General features: G+C 45.7%; 1 protein-coding gene across 1 annotated transcript in view; it reads right to left on the bottom strand.

Annotated features, from left to right (window-relative positions):
- The window catches only part of OSCP1 (organic solute carrier partner 1), a 33,130-nt gene that overhangs the window by 10,008 nt on the left and 11,925 nt on the right, over positions 1–11,197 (bottom strand). Inside the window, exons 3-6 of the mRNA XM_037731793.1 lie at positions 10,261–10,415; positions 4,183–4,350; positions 3,401–3,641; positions 2,843–2,970 (exon numbers count right to left, since the gene is read on the bottom strand). Of these exons, the coding sequence (XP_037587721.1) occupies positions 2,843–2,970; positions 3,401–3,641; positions 4,183–4,350; positions 10,261–10,415 (692 nt within the window). The remainder of the gene's footprint in view (positions 1–2,842; positions 2,971–3,400; positions 3,642–4,182; positions 4,351–10,260; positions 10,416–11,197) is intronic.

Here is an 11,197-nt window from a genome sequence, read left to right as displayed (position 1 = left end):
GGCTCACTGCAACCTCTGCCTCTTGGGTTCAAGCAATTCTCTGCCTCAGCCTCCCGAGTAGCTGGAATTACAGGCATCTGCCACCACACACCCGGCTAATTTTTGTATTTTTTTTAGTAGAGATGGGGTTTCACCATGTTGGCCAGGCTGGTCTTGAATTCCTGACCTTGTGATCCTCCCGCCTCGGCCTCCCAAAGTGCTGGGATTACAGGCGTGAGCGACCGTGCCCGGCTGCTTCTCCTTTTTTAAAATTGTATTTTGCCCAGGTACAAAATTCAAAAGTCTCAAAAGGTAAACATAACGAAGAGTCGGTGTCTCTCCTACTCCTGTCTTACATGTAGTTCCCCACTCCTGGAAGGCAACACTGTGACCAGTTTCTTGCATATGCTTCCAGAAGCACTCTCTCTATATATACAAACACATATATGTTACGTATGCTGTTTCTGTTAATCCTCCCAACAAAATTAGTTATTATAATTTTCATTTTTCAGATGAAGAAACTAAGGGTTATTTGCCCAAGGTCATGGAGCAAGTCCTATAGTTGTTATTCATTTTCTTCATTAAAATATTTTTATTTTGGATGGGTACCGTGGCTCACACCTGTAATCCCAGCACTTTGGGAGGCGAGGCTGAGGTGGGTGGATCACCTGAGGTCAGGAGTTCGAAACCATCCTGGCCAACATGGTAAAACACCGTCTCTATTAAAAATACAAAATTTAAAAAAAATACAAAAATTAGTTGGGTGTCGTGTCAGGCACCTGTAATCCCAGCTGCTTGGGAGGCTGAGGCAGGAGAATCACTTGAACCTGAGAGGTGGAGGTTGCAGTGAGCCAAGATCACGCCACTGCATTCCAGAGTGAGACTCTGTCTCAAAAATTTATTTTAAGGACAAAGTCTCACTATATTGCCCAGGATGGTCTTGAACTCCTGGGCTCAAGTAATCCTCCTGCCTCAATATCCCAAGTAGTTTAGACTACAGGCACTCACCACTATGCCCAGCTCTGGAGTTGAGATTCAAAGAGAAAGGTGAAGCTGGGCACAGTGGCTCATACTTGTAATCCCAGCACTTTAGGAGGCCTAGGCAGATGGATCGCTTGAGCCCAGGATTTCAAGACCAGCCTGGACAACATAGGAAGATCCTGTCTCTACAAAAAATACAAAAAATTGGCCAGGCGTGGTGCCATGCCCCTGTAGTCCCAGTTAATCAAGAGGCTGAGGTAGAAGATCACTTGAGCCCAGGAGGTCGAGGCTGCAGTGAGCCATGACTGTGCCACTGTACTCCAGCCTGGACGACAAAGTGAGACCCTGTTTCAAAAAAAAAAAAAGAAAAAAGAGAAACAGGTCTGGCACCAGAGCCTGGGCTTGTTTTACCATATCATACCATCCTTCCCATATTATGTGGTTAAATAATGGGAAGAAACAAAGCCCTGTCCAAGAGAGATACGTTCAAAATTCAGAAGCTCAGATTTTTTTTTTTTTTTTGAGACAGGGTCTCACTCTGACATCTACTCTGAATCTTGGATTCATCAAGGCTCATTGCAGCCGTCCTCCCATCTCAGCCTCCCAAGTAACTGGGACTATAGGCGCATGCCACCATGGCTGGCTAATTTTTGTTTTTGTAGAGATGGGGTTTTACCATGTTACCCAGGCTACAGAAATGTGTTTTTATTTTATTTTTATTATTTGTTTGTTTGTTTTTTGAGACAGGGTCTCAGCCCAGGCTGGGGCACAGTAGCATGATCTTGGCTCACTGCAGCCTTGACCTCCTGGGCTCAAGTGATCCTCCCACCTCGGCCTCCCAAATAGCTGGGAGTACAGACATGCACCACCATGCCCACTTAATTTTGTATTTTTGGTAGAGATGGGGTTTGTCATGTTGCCCAGGCTGACCTCAGACTCCCAGGTTCAAGTGATCCATCTACCTTGGCCTCCCAAAGTGCTAGGATTATAGTCGTGAGCCACTGTGTCTGGCCAGAAAATGTGTTTTTAAAAGTTTGAGTGTAGAATTGCCTGGCTATGTGGTCGTGGCAGGAGGAGAGGGGGCCAGTTGGGAAGCATAGCCCACAAGAGTATGAGGGCCTGAGCCAGGATGGTGGCAACAGAGATGGAGAGGAAGGAGTGCCAGGGCATGGTGGCTCACACCTGTAATCCTAGCACTTTGAGAGGCTGAGGGAAGAGGATCACTTGAGCCCAAGAGTTAGGGACCAGCCTGGGAAACACAGTAAGACACTGTCTCAAAAAAAAGGAAAAGAAGGTATGGATATTCACAAGGCCAAATCTATAGGTCTTTTTTATGTTGAGATGGAGTCTCGCTCTGTCACCCATGCTGGAGTGCAGCAGCGTGATCCTGGCTCACTGCAACCTCCACCTCCTGGGTTCAAGCAATTCTCCTGCCTCAGCCTCCCAAGTAGCTGGGACTGCAAGCACCTACCACCACACCCAGCTCATTTTTATTTTTTTAGAGACAGCGTTTCACCATCTTGACAGGGCTGGTCTTGAATTCCTGCCCTCGGGTGATCCACCCTCCTCGGCCTCCCAAACTGCTGGGATTACAGGTGTGAGCCACCTTGCCTGGCCATTTTTGTATGTTAGTAGAGATGGGGTTTTACCACGTTAGCCAGGCTTGTCTTGAACTCCTGATCTCAGGTGATCCACTCACCTTGGCCTCCCAAAGTGCTGGGATTACAGGCATGAGCCACCACACCTGGCCAACTCTATGGGTCTTAGAAGCAATTGGATGAAGATCAGGGAAGGGGAATCAAAGGTGACATTGATTCTGGGCCAAGTGCGTGGGAGAATGGTGGTGGTGCCCTCAAAAGAAATGAGAAAGTCAGGGCAGCACCTGAACTGTGGAGATTAGTTTAGCTACAGACATCAAGTTGTAGGCACTGGTGGGCATCCTGGTGGGAAGTTTTAGCAGCAAGGTGGTGGAGATGTGGGTCTGGAAGGCAGGGGTGGGGCCAGGGTAGACTAGAGGTTAGACTCAGGAGGCACAGGCAGGGAGGTTGGTAGACAACAGGGCGAGGAAGGAGACCCCTAATTAGCAGGAAGTGGGTAGAGACAGGAGGAAGGTTTGGAGACAGGTGGAGAGAGAGGAAGGAGTAAAAGGCATTGAGATGGGAGAGGGAAGGGAAGGGAGGGCCAGGATGGTACGGAACCATGAAAGACCTGGAAAGGTGAGAGTTCCATGGAGTAGGGGCAGCCTCCTGACAGTGTCAGATACTGGAGCGGTCAAGGAGAATTTAAGCTCAAGAAACAGTTTTGCAGTTGAGATCAGGCTGGTGACTTGAAAGCACATTTCCTCTGGAGAAGTAACACAATAAACCACATTTCAAAGAAACTCACAAGGTAATCAGAAAAGAATGGCAGCATCACTGTCTTCCTTGGTCCATTTAAAAACTGCTGAGATTTATTATCAATATCTTTATCATTAGGGAGGCAAACCCTGAGGACATCACTAACTGGTCAAAATCTCTGTGCTTGTCTGCCCTGATGACTGCCAGGGTTGTTTTTCTGGTACAGCAGCTCCTGGGTGTTCCTGGGGCTGCCCATTGACTTACTCGGATGTGCAGGTCTTGGAAGAAGATGAGGAGCGTCTGCCGGATCAGCTGGAACTCCCCTGCAGAAAGACCACCATATATCTGCCAAAGGCAAGCAGAAAGTAGAACTTCACTTTCAAAGAGGGATGAGTAATACGCACAGGTGGGGCGGGTGGGTGCTCAGGGATGGGAGCCAGATAGGCAAGGAGAGGACTGGGCTGCTGGGCAGGAGGAGCAGCAGGGAGACCAGCAGTGCTCCCTCACTAGGGTGACAAAGTTTGTTACCCACACCTGAGCAAGGGTATGCTTCCTCTCTCCCATTTTCCACAGACCTGGAGAGGCTGTTCCCCAAGATTTAGCAGAACATCCACCACCAACTCCCTTTCAGAGAAGTGAGGAGAAAATGGGTATGCTCTGTATGATTGCTTTTTCAACTGTGAAGGCAACAGTTAAGAGGGTGTAAGATGATGATCCCTATTACATTACCAAAATGGACACAGATAGATTTTCAGAACATTCTGGGACAGTGGCAGGCTTTGCCATTCCTCATCCTGTTCTTTGTGTCATAGAATCTTCCTGTTCTTAACAGAGGGATGAAAAAAAGGACTGGGGCTGAGGGGCAAGAAACTGATGGCACTCTTACTTCTATCAGCTGCCGGAAAGTCTCGTCCACTTGCTGCAGGATGGTTGGGGAGTCTCGGATGAATCCCTTGATGGTATCTAAATGATTGAAAGTGACCAGCAGCACATCCTTGGGTCGGGGACACAGCAATACTTGATATTTGAAAGCCATAGTCATCAGGTCATAGAGCTGCTAACCCCACACACAAGCAAAAGAAATGGGATAAAAATCACGTTTGAGAATCTCCAAACAGTGATTCAGTCAAGGATTTACTGAAAACCAACTCTGGGCTTGCCATGCAGCTTGGGTAACCATATCACTTATCACCCAAACCAAGACACTTCTGAGAGTCAAAGCAGGTGCTATTAAGAATTAAGCCAGGGCTGGGCATGGTGGCTCATTCCTGTAATCCCAGAACTTTGGGAGGCTAAGGGGGGGTGATCATGAGGTCAGGAGTTCAAGACCAGCCTGGCCAAGATGGTGAAACCCCATCTCTACTAAAACTACAAAACTTAGCTGGATGAGGTGGCAGGCACCTGCAATCCCAGCTACTTGGGAGGCTGAGGCAAGAGAACTGCTTGAACTCGGGCAGCAGAGTTTGCAGTAAACTGAGATCGCACCACTGCACTCCAGCCTGGGTGACAGTGTGTGACTCCGTCTCAAAAAAAAAATAATAATAAGAATTAAGCCAGGACAACAGGAGTAAGCCAGCACATTCCTGTGCAAACCAGGATTTCCAGTCACCTGATGTGTATTGCTAATGGGATACATATGAAATAATATCAGTAGCAGTGGAGTCCCAAACTGAGCACTGGAACTGGAGAAAGAAAATGCAAATTCAAGAACCCCTTTCCTCCTAACTTATTGTATGACCTTGACCAAGTTTCTTAACTTTGGGCCTGAGTTTTCTCATCTGTAAAAAAATACTCTCCAATTTCCCAATGTTGCAGAGGTGCTGAGAGGAATATATGAGGCAATATGTGTGCAAGTGGCAAGTATAGAGTTCTATAGCTGTGTAAGAATCACTTCAAGTGATGAACTGTGTGGATATCAACAAGCCCTCTCCACATAGGTGTGTATGACCACCAATGAAAGATCAGAAGGGAGGAACTGGTGGGGACCAATGTGGTGAAGACAGGCTTCGTGGCACACGTGGCCTTACATAGCCCTTGAGGCGGCTGCAGGGTTTCAACCAGCTGAGGGCGGAGGAAAGGCATTCCAGTTGAGGGAAACGTACATGTGAGGGCCTGGAGGTAGCAATGAGTGTGTTATTTTTCTGGGAGAAAGAGGAGAATGGCCTGAGGACGGTTTGTGTTGAGGATGGCAGGTAATAAAGTTGGGTAAGTATGGCAAATAAAGATGGCAACAATGGAAACTGGGACCACAAGAATGGGGAGGGAAGGAGGGAGGGGTCAAGGACTGAAAAAAGAACTACTGGGGACTATGCTGATTACCTGACTGATGGGCTCAGTTGCACCCCTGACCTCAGCATCACACAATATACCCATGTAACAAACCTGTGCATAGACCTCCTATATATATACTAAAAGCTGAATTATTAAAAACAGAATAAAGGTTTTAGAGAGAGAGGCAAAACAATTTTGACTAGATGTGGTAGAAGTTAGGGGTTAGTTTTCCGAGCTGACATGATCACAGTGGTGCCTGAATGAGGTCTGGCAACCATGAGATGTGAGGGAAGGGAGAGATGGGTTAGGGAGAATAGCTAGCACCTGGCTTCTAAAAGGATTACAATAATTATCTACTGATGGCAGGAATGAAAGAAATGCTGTTGGAGTAATACAGACTTAAGGACTGGAAAAAAGATAGTGGGAATGGAGAGTCAGAGAAAGGATCATCCCACATGTAGAAGGAAAAGCTGTCAGTAGGCGGTGACTGCCTTGATTTGGGGGATGATGATCAGGGTGGTCCAGAAGGACTGCAGCCTTTTCAGCCTAGTGCTGATGGGGAGGAATTATGCTATTATTAGTATTAGTATTATTATTATTTTGAGATGAGTCTCACTCTGTTTCCCAGGCTGCAGTACAGTGGCATGATCTCGGCTTACTGCAACTTCTGTTTCTGGGGTTCAAGTGATTCTCCTGCCTCAGCGTCCTGAGTAATTGGGACTACAGGCATGAGCCACCACACCCAGCTAATTTTTGTATTTTTAGTGGAGACGGGGTTTCATGTTGGCCAGGATGGTCTCGATCACTTGACCTTGGGATCTGCCTGCCTCAGCCTCCTAAAGTGCTGGGATTACAGGCGTGAGCCACTGCGCCTGGTCGGAATGATGCTGTTGATGGAGGAAAGAACATCTGGGGGATGTGGGAGTGGAGGAGCAAGGAGAGAAGATGGACAGTTAACTTACGGACATGTCTGGGGCAGGACTGAAACTATAAACAACTACAATTTGAGTGTCGTGCCAAGCACATGTATATATATTATCTCATTTGATCTCATTTATTTTTCACAAGAACTCTATGAGTTAGGTATTAGCCCAGTTTAAAAATGAGGAAACTTGCCTAATTTCACATTGCTGGTAAATGCAGAATGATATTTGACCTCAAGACTATCAGATTCTAAGGCACGTGCCAGGATCCCTCTACATCATCCCATTTCTCCTAATACCACCACACATTTCCACTTAGAAGGTGGCACACAGCCGGGCGCAGTGGCTCACGCCTGTAATCCTAGCACTTTGGGAGGCTGAGGTAGGTGGATCACCTGAGGCCAGGAGTTCAAGACCAGCCTGGCCATCATGGTGAAGCCCCATCTTTTATTTAAAAAAAAAAAAAAAAAAAAAGAAGGTGGCATACAACCAGAACAGTCGGCCAGGCGTGGTGGCTCACGCCTGTAATCCCAGCACTTTGAGGGGCTGAGGCGGGTAGATCACTAAGTCAGGAGTTTGAGACCAGCCTGGCCAACATGGTGAAACTCCATCTCTACTAAAAATACAAAAATTAGCAAGGTGTGGTGGTGCATGCCTGTAATCCCAGCTACTAGGGAGGCTGAGGCAGGAGAATCACTTGAGCCCGGGAGGTGGATGTTGCAGTGAGCTGAGTTAGTGCCACTGCACTCCAGCCTGGGTGACAGAGCAAGACTCTCTCTCAAAAAAATAAAATAAAATAACCCCCCCCCCCCGAGAAAACAGGAATAGCCTGGTGTGTGTGCATGGGGGTGGGGAAAGTACAATACTGGAGATACAGATTTGAGACTCTCTGCCATCATTTTCAAACATTAAGTGCTCGTATATAGGACACCATGCTAGAAATAAAGGATAAAAACAGCTATAAGATGAAGGAATGACAGTTCAGAGTATTTCAGTAAATCGGGTCTCACAGCTAGTAACTGGTAGAGCTACGGCTTGAACTCACTTTTTTTTTATTTTAAGTTCTGTGTCCTTCCACTATGGAAATTTAAACTTCCTTTTCTTTTCTTTCTTTCTTTCTGACATGGGGATCTCACTCTGTTACCCAGGCTGGAGTACAGAGGCGTGAACACAGCTCACTGAAGCCTCAGCCTCCCCTGCTCAAGCTGTCTTCCCGTCTCACCTCTTGAGTAGCTGGGACTGCAGCTGTGTGCCACTGTGCCCAGTGAGTTCTTTAAATTTTTAGTAGAGATGAAGTCTCACTATAGTTTTGTAAAATATGTTAAAAAATATTAGAGATGGGTTTTTGCTATGTTGCCCGGGCTGGTCTTGAACTCCTGGGCTCAAGTGATCCTTCCACCTGGGGCTCCCAAAGAGCTGGGATTACAGGTGTGAGCTACTGTGCTCAGTCTCTAAAATTTTAAAGGCAGAGAGAGAATAGCAAGCAGAACTGAAAAGATAATTAATATTTATTGAACAGCTACATGCCAGGCCTAGGTATGTTTCTCACTTAATCCTCCCAATAATTGATGAAGTAGCATTTATTATCCCCATTTTACAGATGAGAAAATGGAGGCTCAGAGAGGTAAAGTAACTTCCCAAAGGTAAGTGGCAAGAGGTAAGAGGGCACAGTTAAAGGCAGTCTGTCTCCCTGAGTCTTCTAAGTACTAGTAATAAGTAAGTGCTAATTCTGCAAATCTAACTCCCACCATCAGTCATCATGATTTAAAAATTTTTTTCTTTCTATTTTTTTAGAGACAGGGTCTTGCTATATTGCCAAGGCTGGTCTCGAACTCCTGGGCTCAAACGATCCTCCTGCCTTGGCCTCCCAAAGTGTGGGGATTACTGGCATAAGCCACTGCACCCAGCCTTTTAAAATTTTTTTTGTAGAGATTGGATCTTGCTGTGTTGCCCACGCTGGTCTTAAATTCCTGACCTCAATCCCAAAGCGCTGTAATTAGAGCCACAAGATGCCGTGCCTGGTAGTCCTCATTCATGTAATAGAGGAAGCTATAAAGGAATTCTTATTATATTTTAAATTAACTAAAAACCAAACTTTAAAGATTTTATTATTTTCCCCCTAACATTCTATTTCTGTTCCAAAATCCCAGCCAGGGATTTTTTTTTTGGAACACCACATTATATTCCGTTGTCATGTGTCCTTGGGCTCCTCTTGGCTGTGACAGTTTCTCTGACTTTCCTTGATTTTGGTGACCTCGACAGTTTTGAGTACTGGTCAGGTATTTTGTAAGCACGACTGCCTGACAGTATTTGTGTGATGTTTTTCTTACGGTTAGACTGGGGTTCTGAGTTTCGGGGAGGAAGACCACAGAAGTGAAGCACCATTTGCATCACATCATGGCAGGGTACATACTGGCAACATGACTCATCACTGTTGATGTTGACCTTGACCATCTGGTTGGGGTAGTTTATCAAGTTTCTCTACTGTAAAGCTAACTATTTCTTCCCTCCTTCCCATACCATACTCTTTGAAGTGCAGCCCCCACCTAAGTAGTGGGGGAGTTACACTCTCCCTCCCTCAGGGCAGAGTATATGCATAAATCATTTAGAATTCTTCCAAACAGACTTATCTGTCCCTTGCCATTTATATAGAATTATTATTATTCAGAGGTAGATATATTCTTGAAGGAATTATTAAAGAATCAGAGCATTCCAATAATTTGTTTCCCAAAGAAATAGAGTTCACATTATGAGTAAAGACTGTTTTTTAACTTGCTCTAAAAAATATTTGGTTTCTGCATTGTAGAGCTGATATTTGTGAGGAATGAGGCAGAATTAAAGTTTTAGGGTTGAGTGTTTTTTTTAAAAACTTTTTATTTATTTATTTTTGAGACAAAGTCCTACTCTGTCACCCAGGCTGGAGTGCAGTGGCGTGATCTCGTCTCATTGCAACCTCTGCCTCCTGGGTTCAAGTGATTCTTGTGCCTCAGCCTCCCGAGTAGCTGAGATTACAGGCGCCCACCACCATGCCCAGCAAAGTTTTGTATTTTTAGTAGAAATGGGGTTTCACCATGTTGGCCAGGCTGGTCTCAAACTGCTGACCTCAAGTGATCTGCCTGCCTCAGGCCTCCCAAAGTGCTGGGATTACAGGTGTGAGCTACCATGCCCAGCCAGGGTTGAGTGCTTTTATTGTGTTAAGGGATGTGTTCCTGGGGTTCATAAATACGGGCATAAAAGCCAGCACTCTTGTCTAGATGCAGTGGCTCACACCTGTAATCCTAGCACTTTGGGAGACTGAGGCAGGAGGATCGCTTGAGCCCAGGAGTTCAAGACCAGTCTTGGCAACAAAGTGAGACCCTGTCTCTACAAAAATTAAAAAATTAGCCAGTGTGGTGGCATGTGCCGGTAGTCCCAGCTACTTGGGAGTCTGAGGCAGGAGAACTGCTTGAGCCTGGTAGATCAAGGCTACAGTGAGCGATGAGTACACCACTGCACTCCAGCCTGTATAACAGAGTGAGACCCTGTCTCAAAAACAAATAAAACCCAGCACTCTCTTTGGGCAGCTGGAATGACATAAACAACACAGAGGTGGTTGTGGATGACTTCTGAGGTCTTTCCCAACTCCAAAATTCAACAACTACTAGTATTTACACATGCTTATTTCTTGCATGGAACCACTGCATACGTCATCTTCTGTGAGCCCAGGCAATGGGCAACCACAAAAGCTACAAAAAATGCAACCAAAATGACAAAGGCAGCTGTCTGCTCACCTTATCCATGCTGGCCTGGTTCAGTTTCATAATGGAGGCATGGGCCAGGCGCTCATAGATAGTCCTCAGGGCCTTCTTGGAGTAGAGCTCTTGGGGTTTGAATAATTCCTCCATAAACTTTCTATTGAACATGGTTGAGATGATGTCATTCAGAACTGCAGAGACAAGAGAGAATACAGCTGAGCAAGGTACTGAAGCAAGCCTATCCCGAAATGCTCTTTGTGTATGGGTACAGGGGCCAAGCGTGTATGGTACAGAATTGGATGGTGTGTGGCTGGTGAGATCAGCTACCTGTGGGCACCACACAGGTGTCCCAGTAGAAAGCAGGGCTCTGAGAGTGCTTTATGATGCCATATGATGCCATTTTGGAGCAGACATAAATGACAACAAGGCACCAATGTGTTGTGGTTCGGAGATTATAAACTACTTAAATAAATATTATCTCACTTGATGGTAAGGGAAATATTTCTTCTTTATTTAAAAAAGATTACTGGCTAGGTGTACAGGCTCATGCCTATAGTCCCAGCGTTTTGGGGGGCCAAGGCTGGAGGATCACTTGAGGCCAGGAGTTTGAGATCTGCCTGGGCAACATAGTTAGCCCGTCTCTATAAAAAATTGAAGGCAATTTGCTGGGTGTGGTGGCGGGCCTGGAGGCTGAGGCAGGAGGATCACTTGAGCCCAGGAATTCAATGCTGCAGTGAGCTCTGATTGTGCCACTGCACTCCAGCCTAGGCAACAGGAGATCCTGAAAAGAAAAGAAAAGAAAAAAGAAAAGAAAAGAAAAGAAAAGAAAAGAAAAGAAAAGAAAAGAAGAAAAGGAAAGGAAAGGAAAGGAAAGAAAGAAAGAAAAGAAAAGAAAGAAAGAAAGAAAGAAAGAAAGAAAGAAAGAAAGAAAGAAAGAAAATTCCTATAATTTTTAAAAGCAAATCTAAACATT

Source organism: Cebus imitator, unplaced genomic scaffold, assembly GCF_001604975.1.
Source record: "Cebus imitator isolate Cc_AM_T3 unplaced genomic scaffold, Cebus_imitator-1.0 Scaffold420, whole genome shotgun sequence".
Lineage (NCBI taxonomy): Eukaryota > Metazoa > Chordata > Mammalia > Primates > Cebidae > Cebus > Cebus imitator.
The sequence above is the reverse complement of the archived record's forward strand: the minus strand, read 5'-3'. Positions and strand labels throughout refer to the sequence as shown.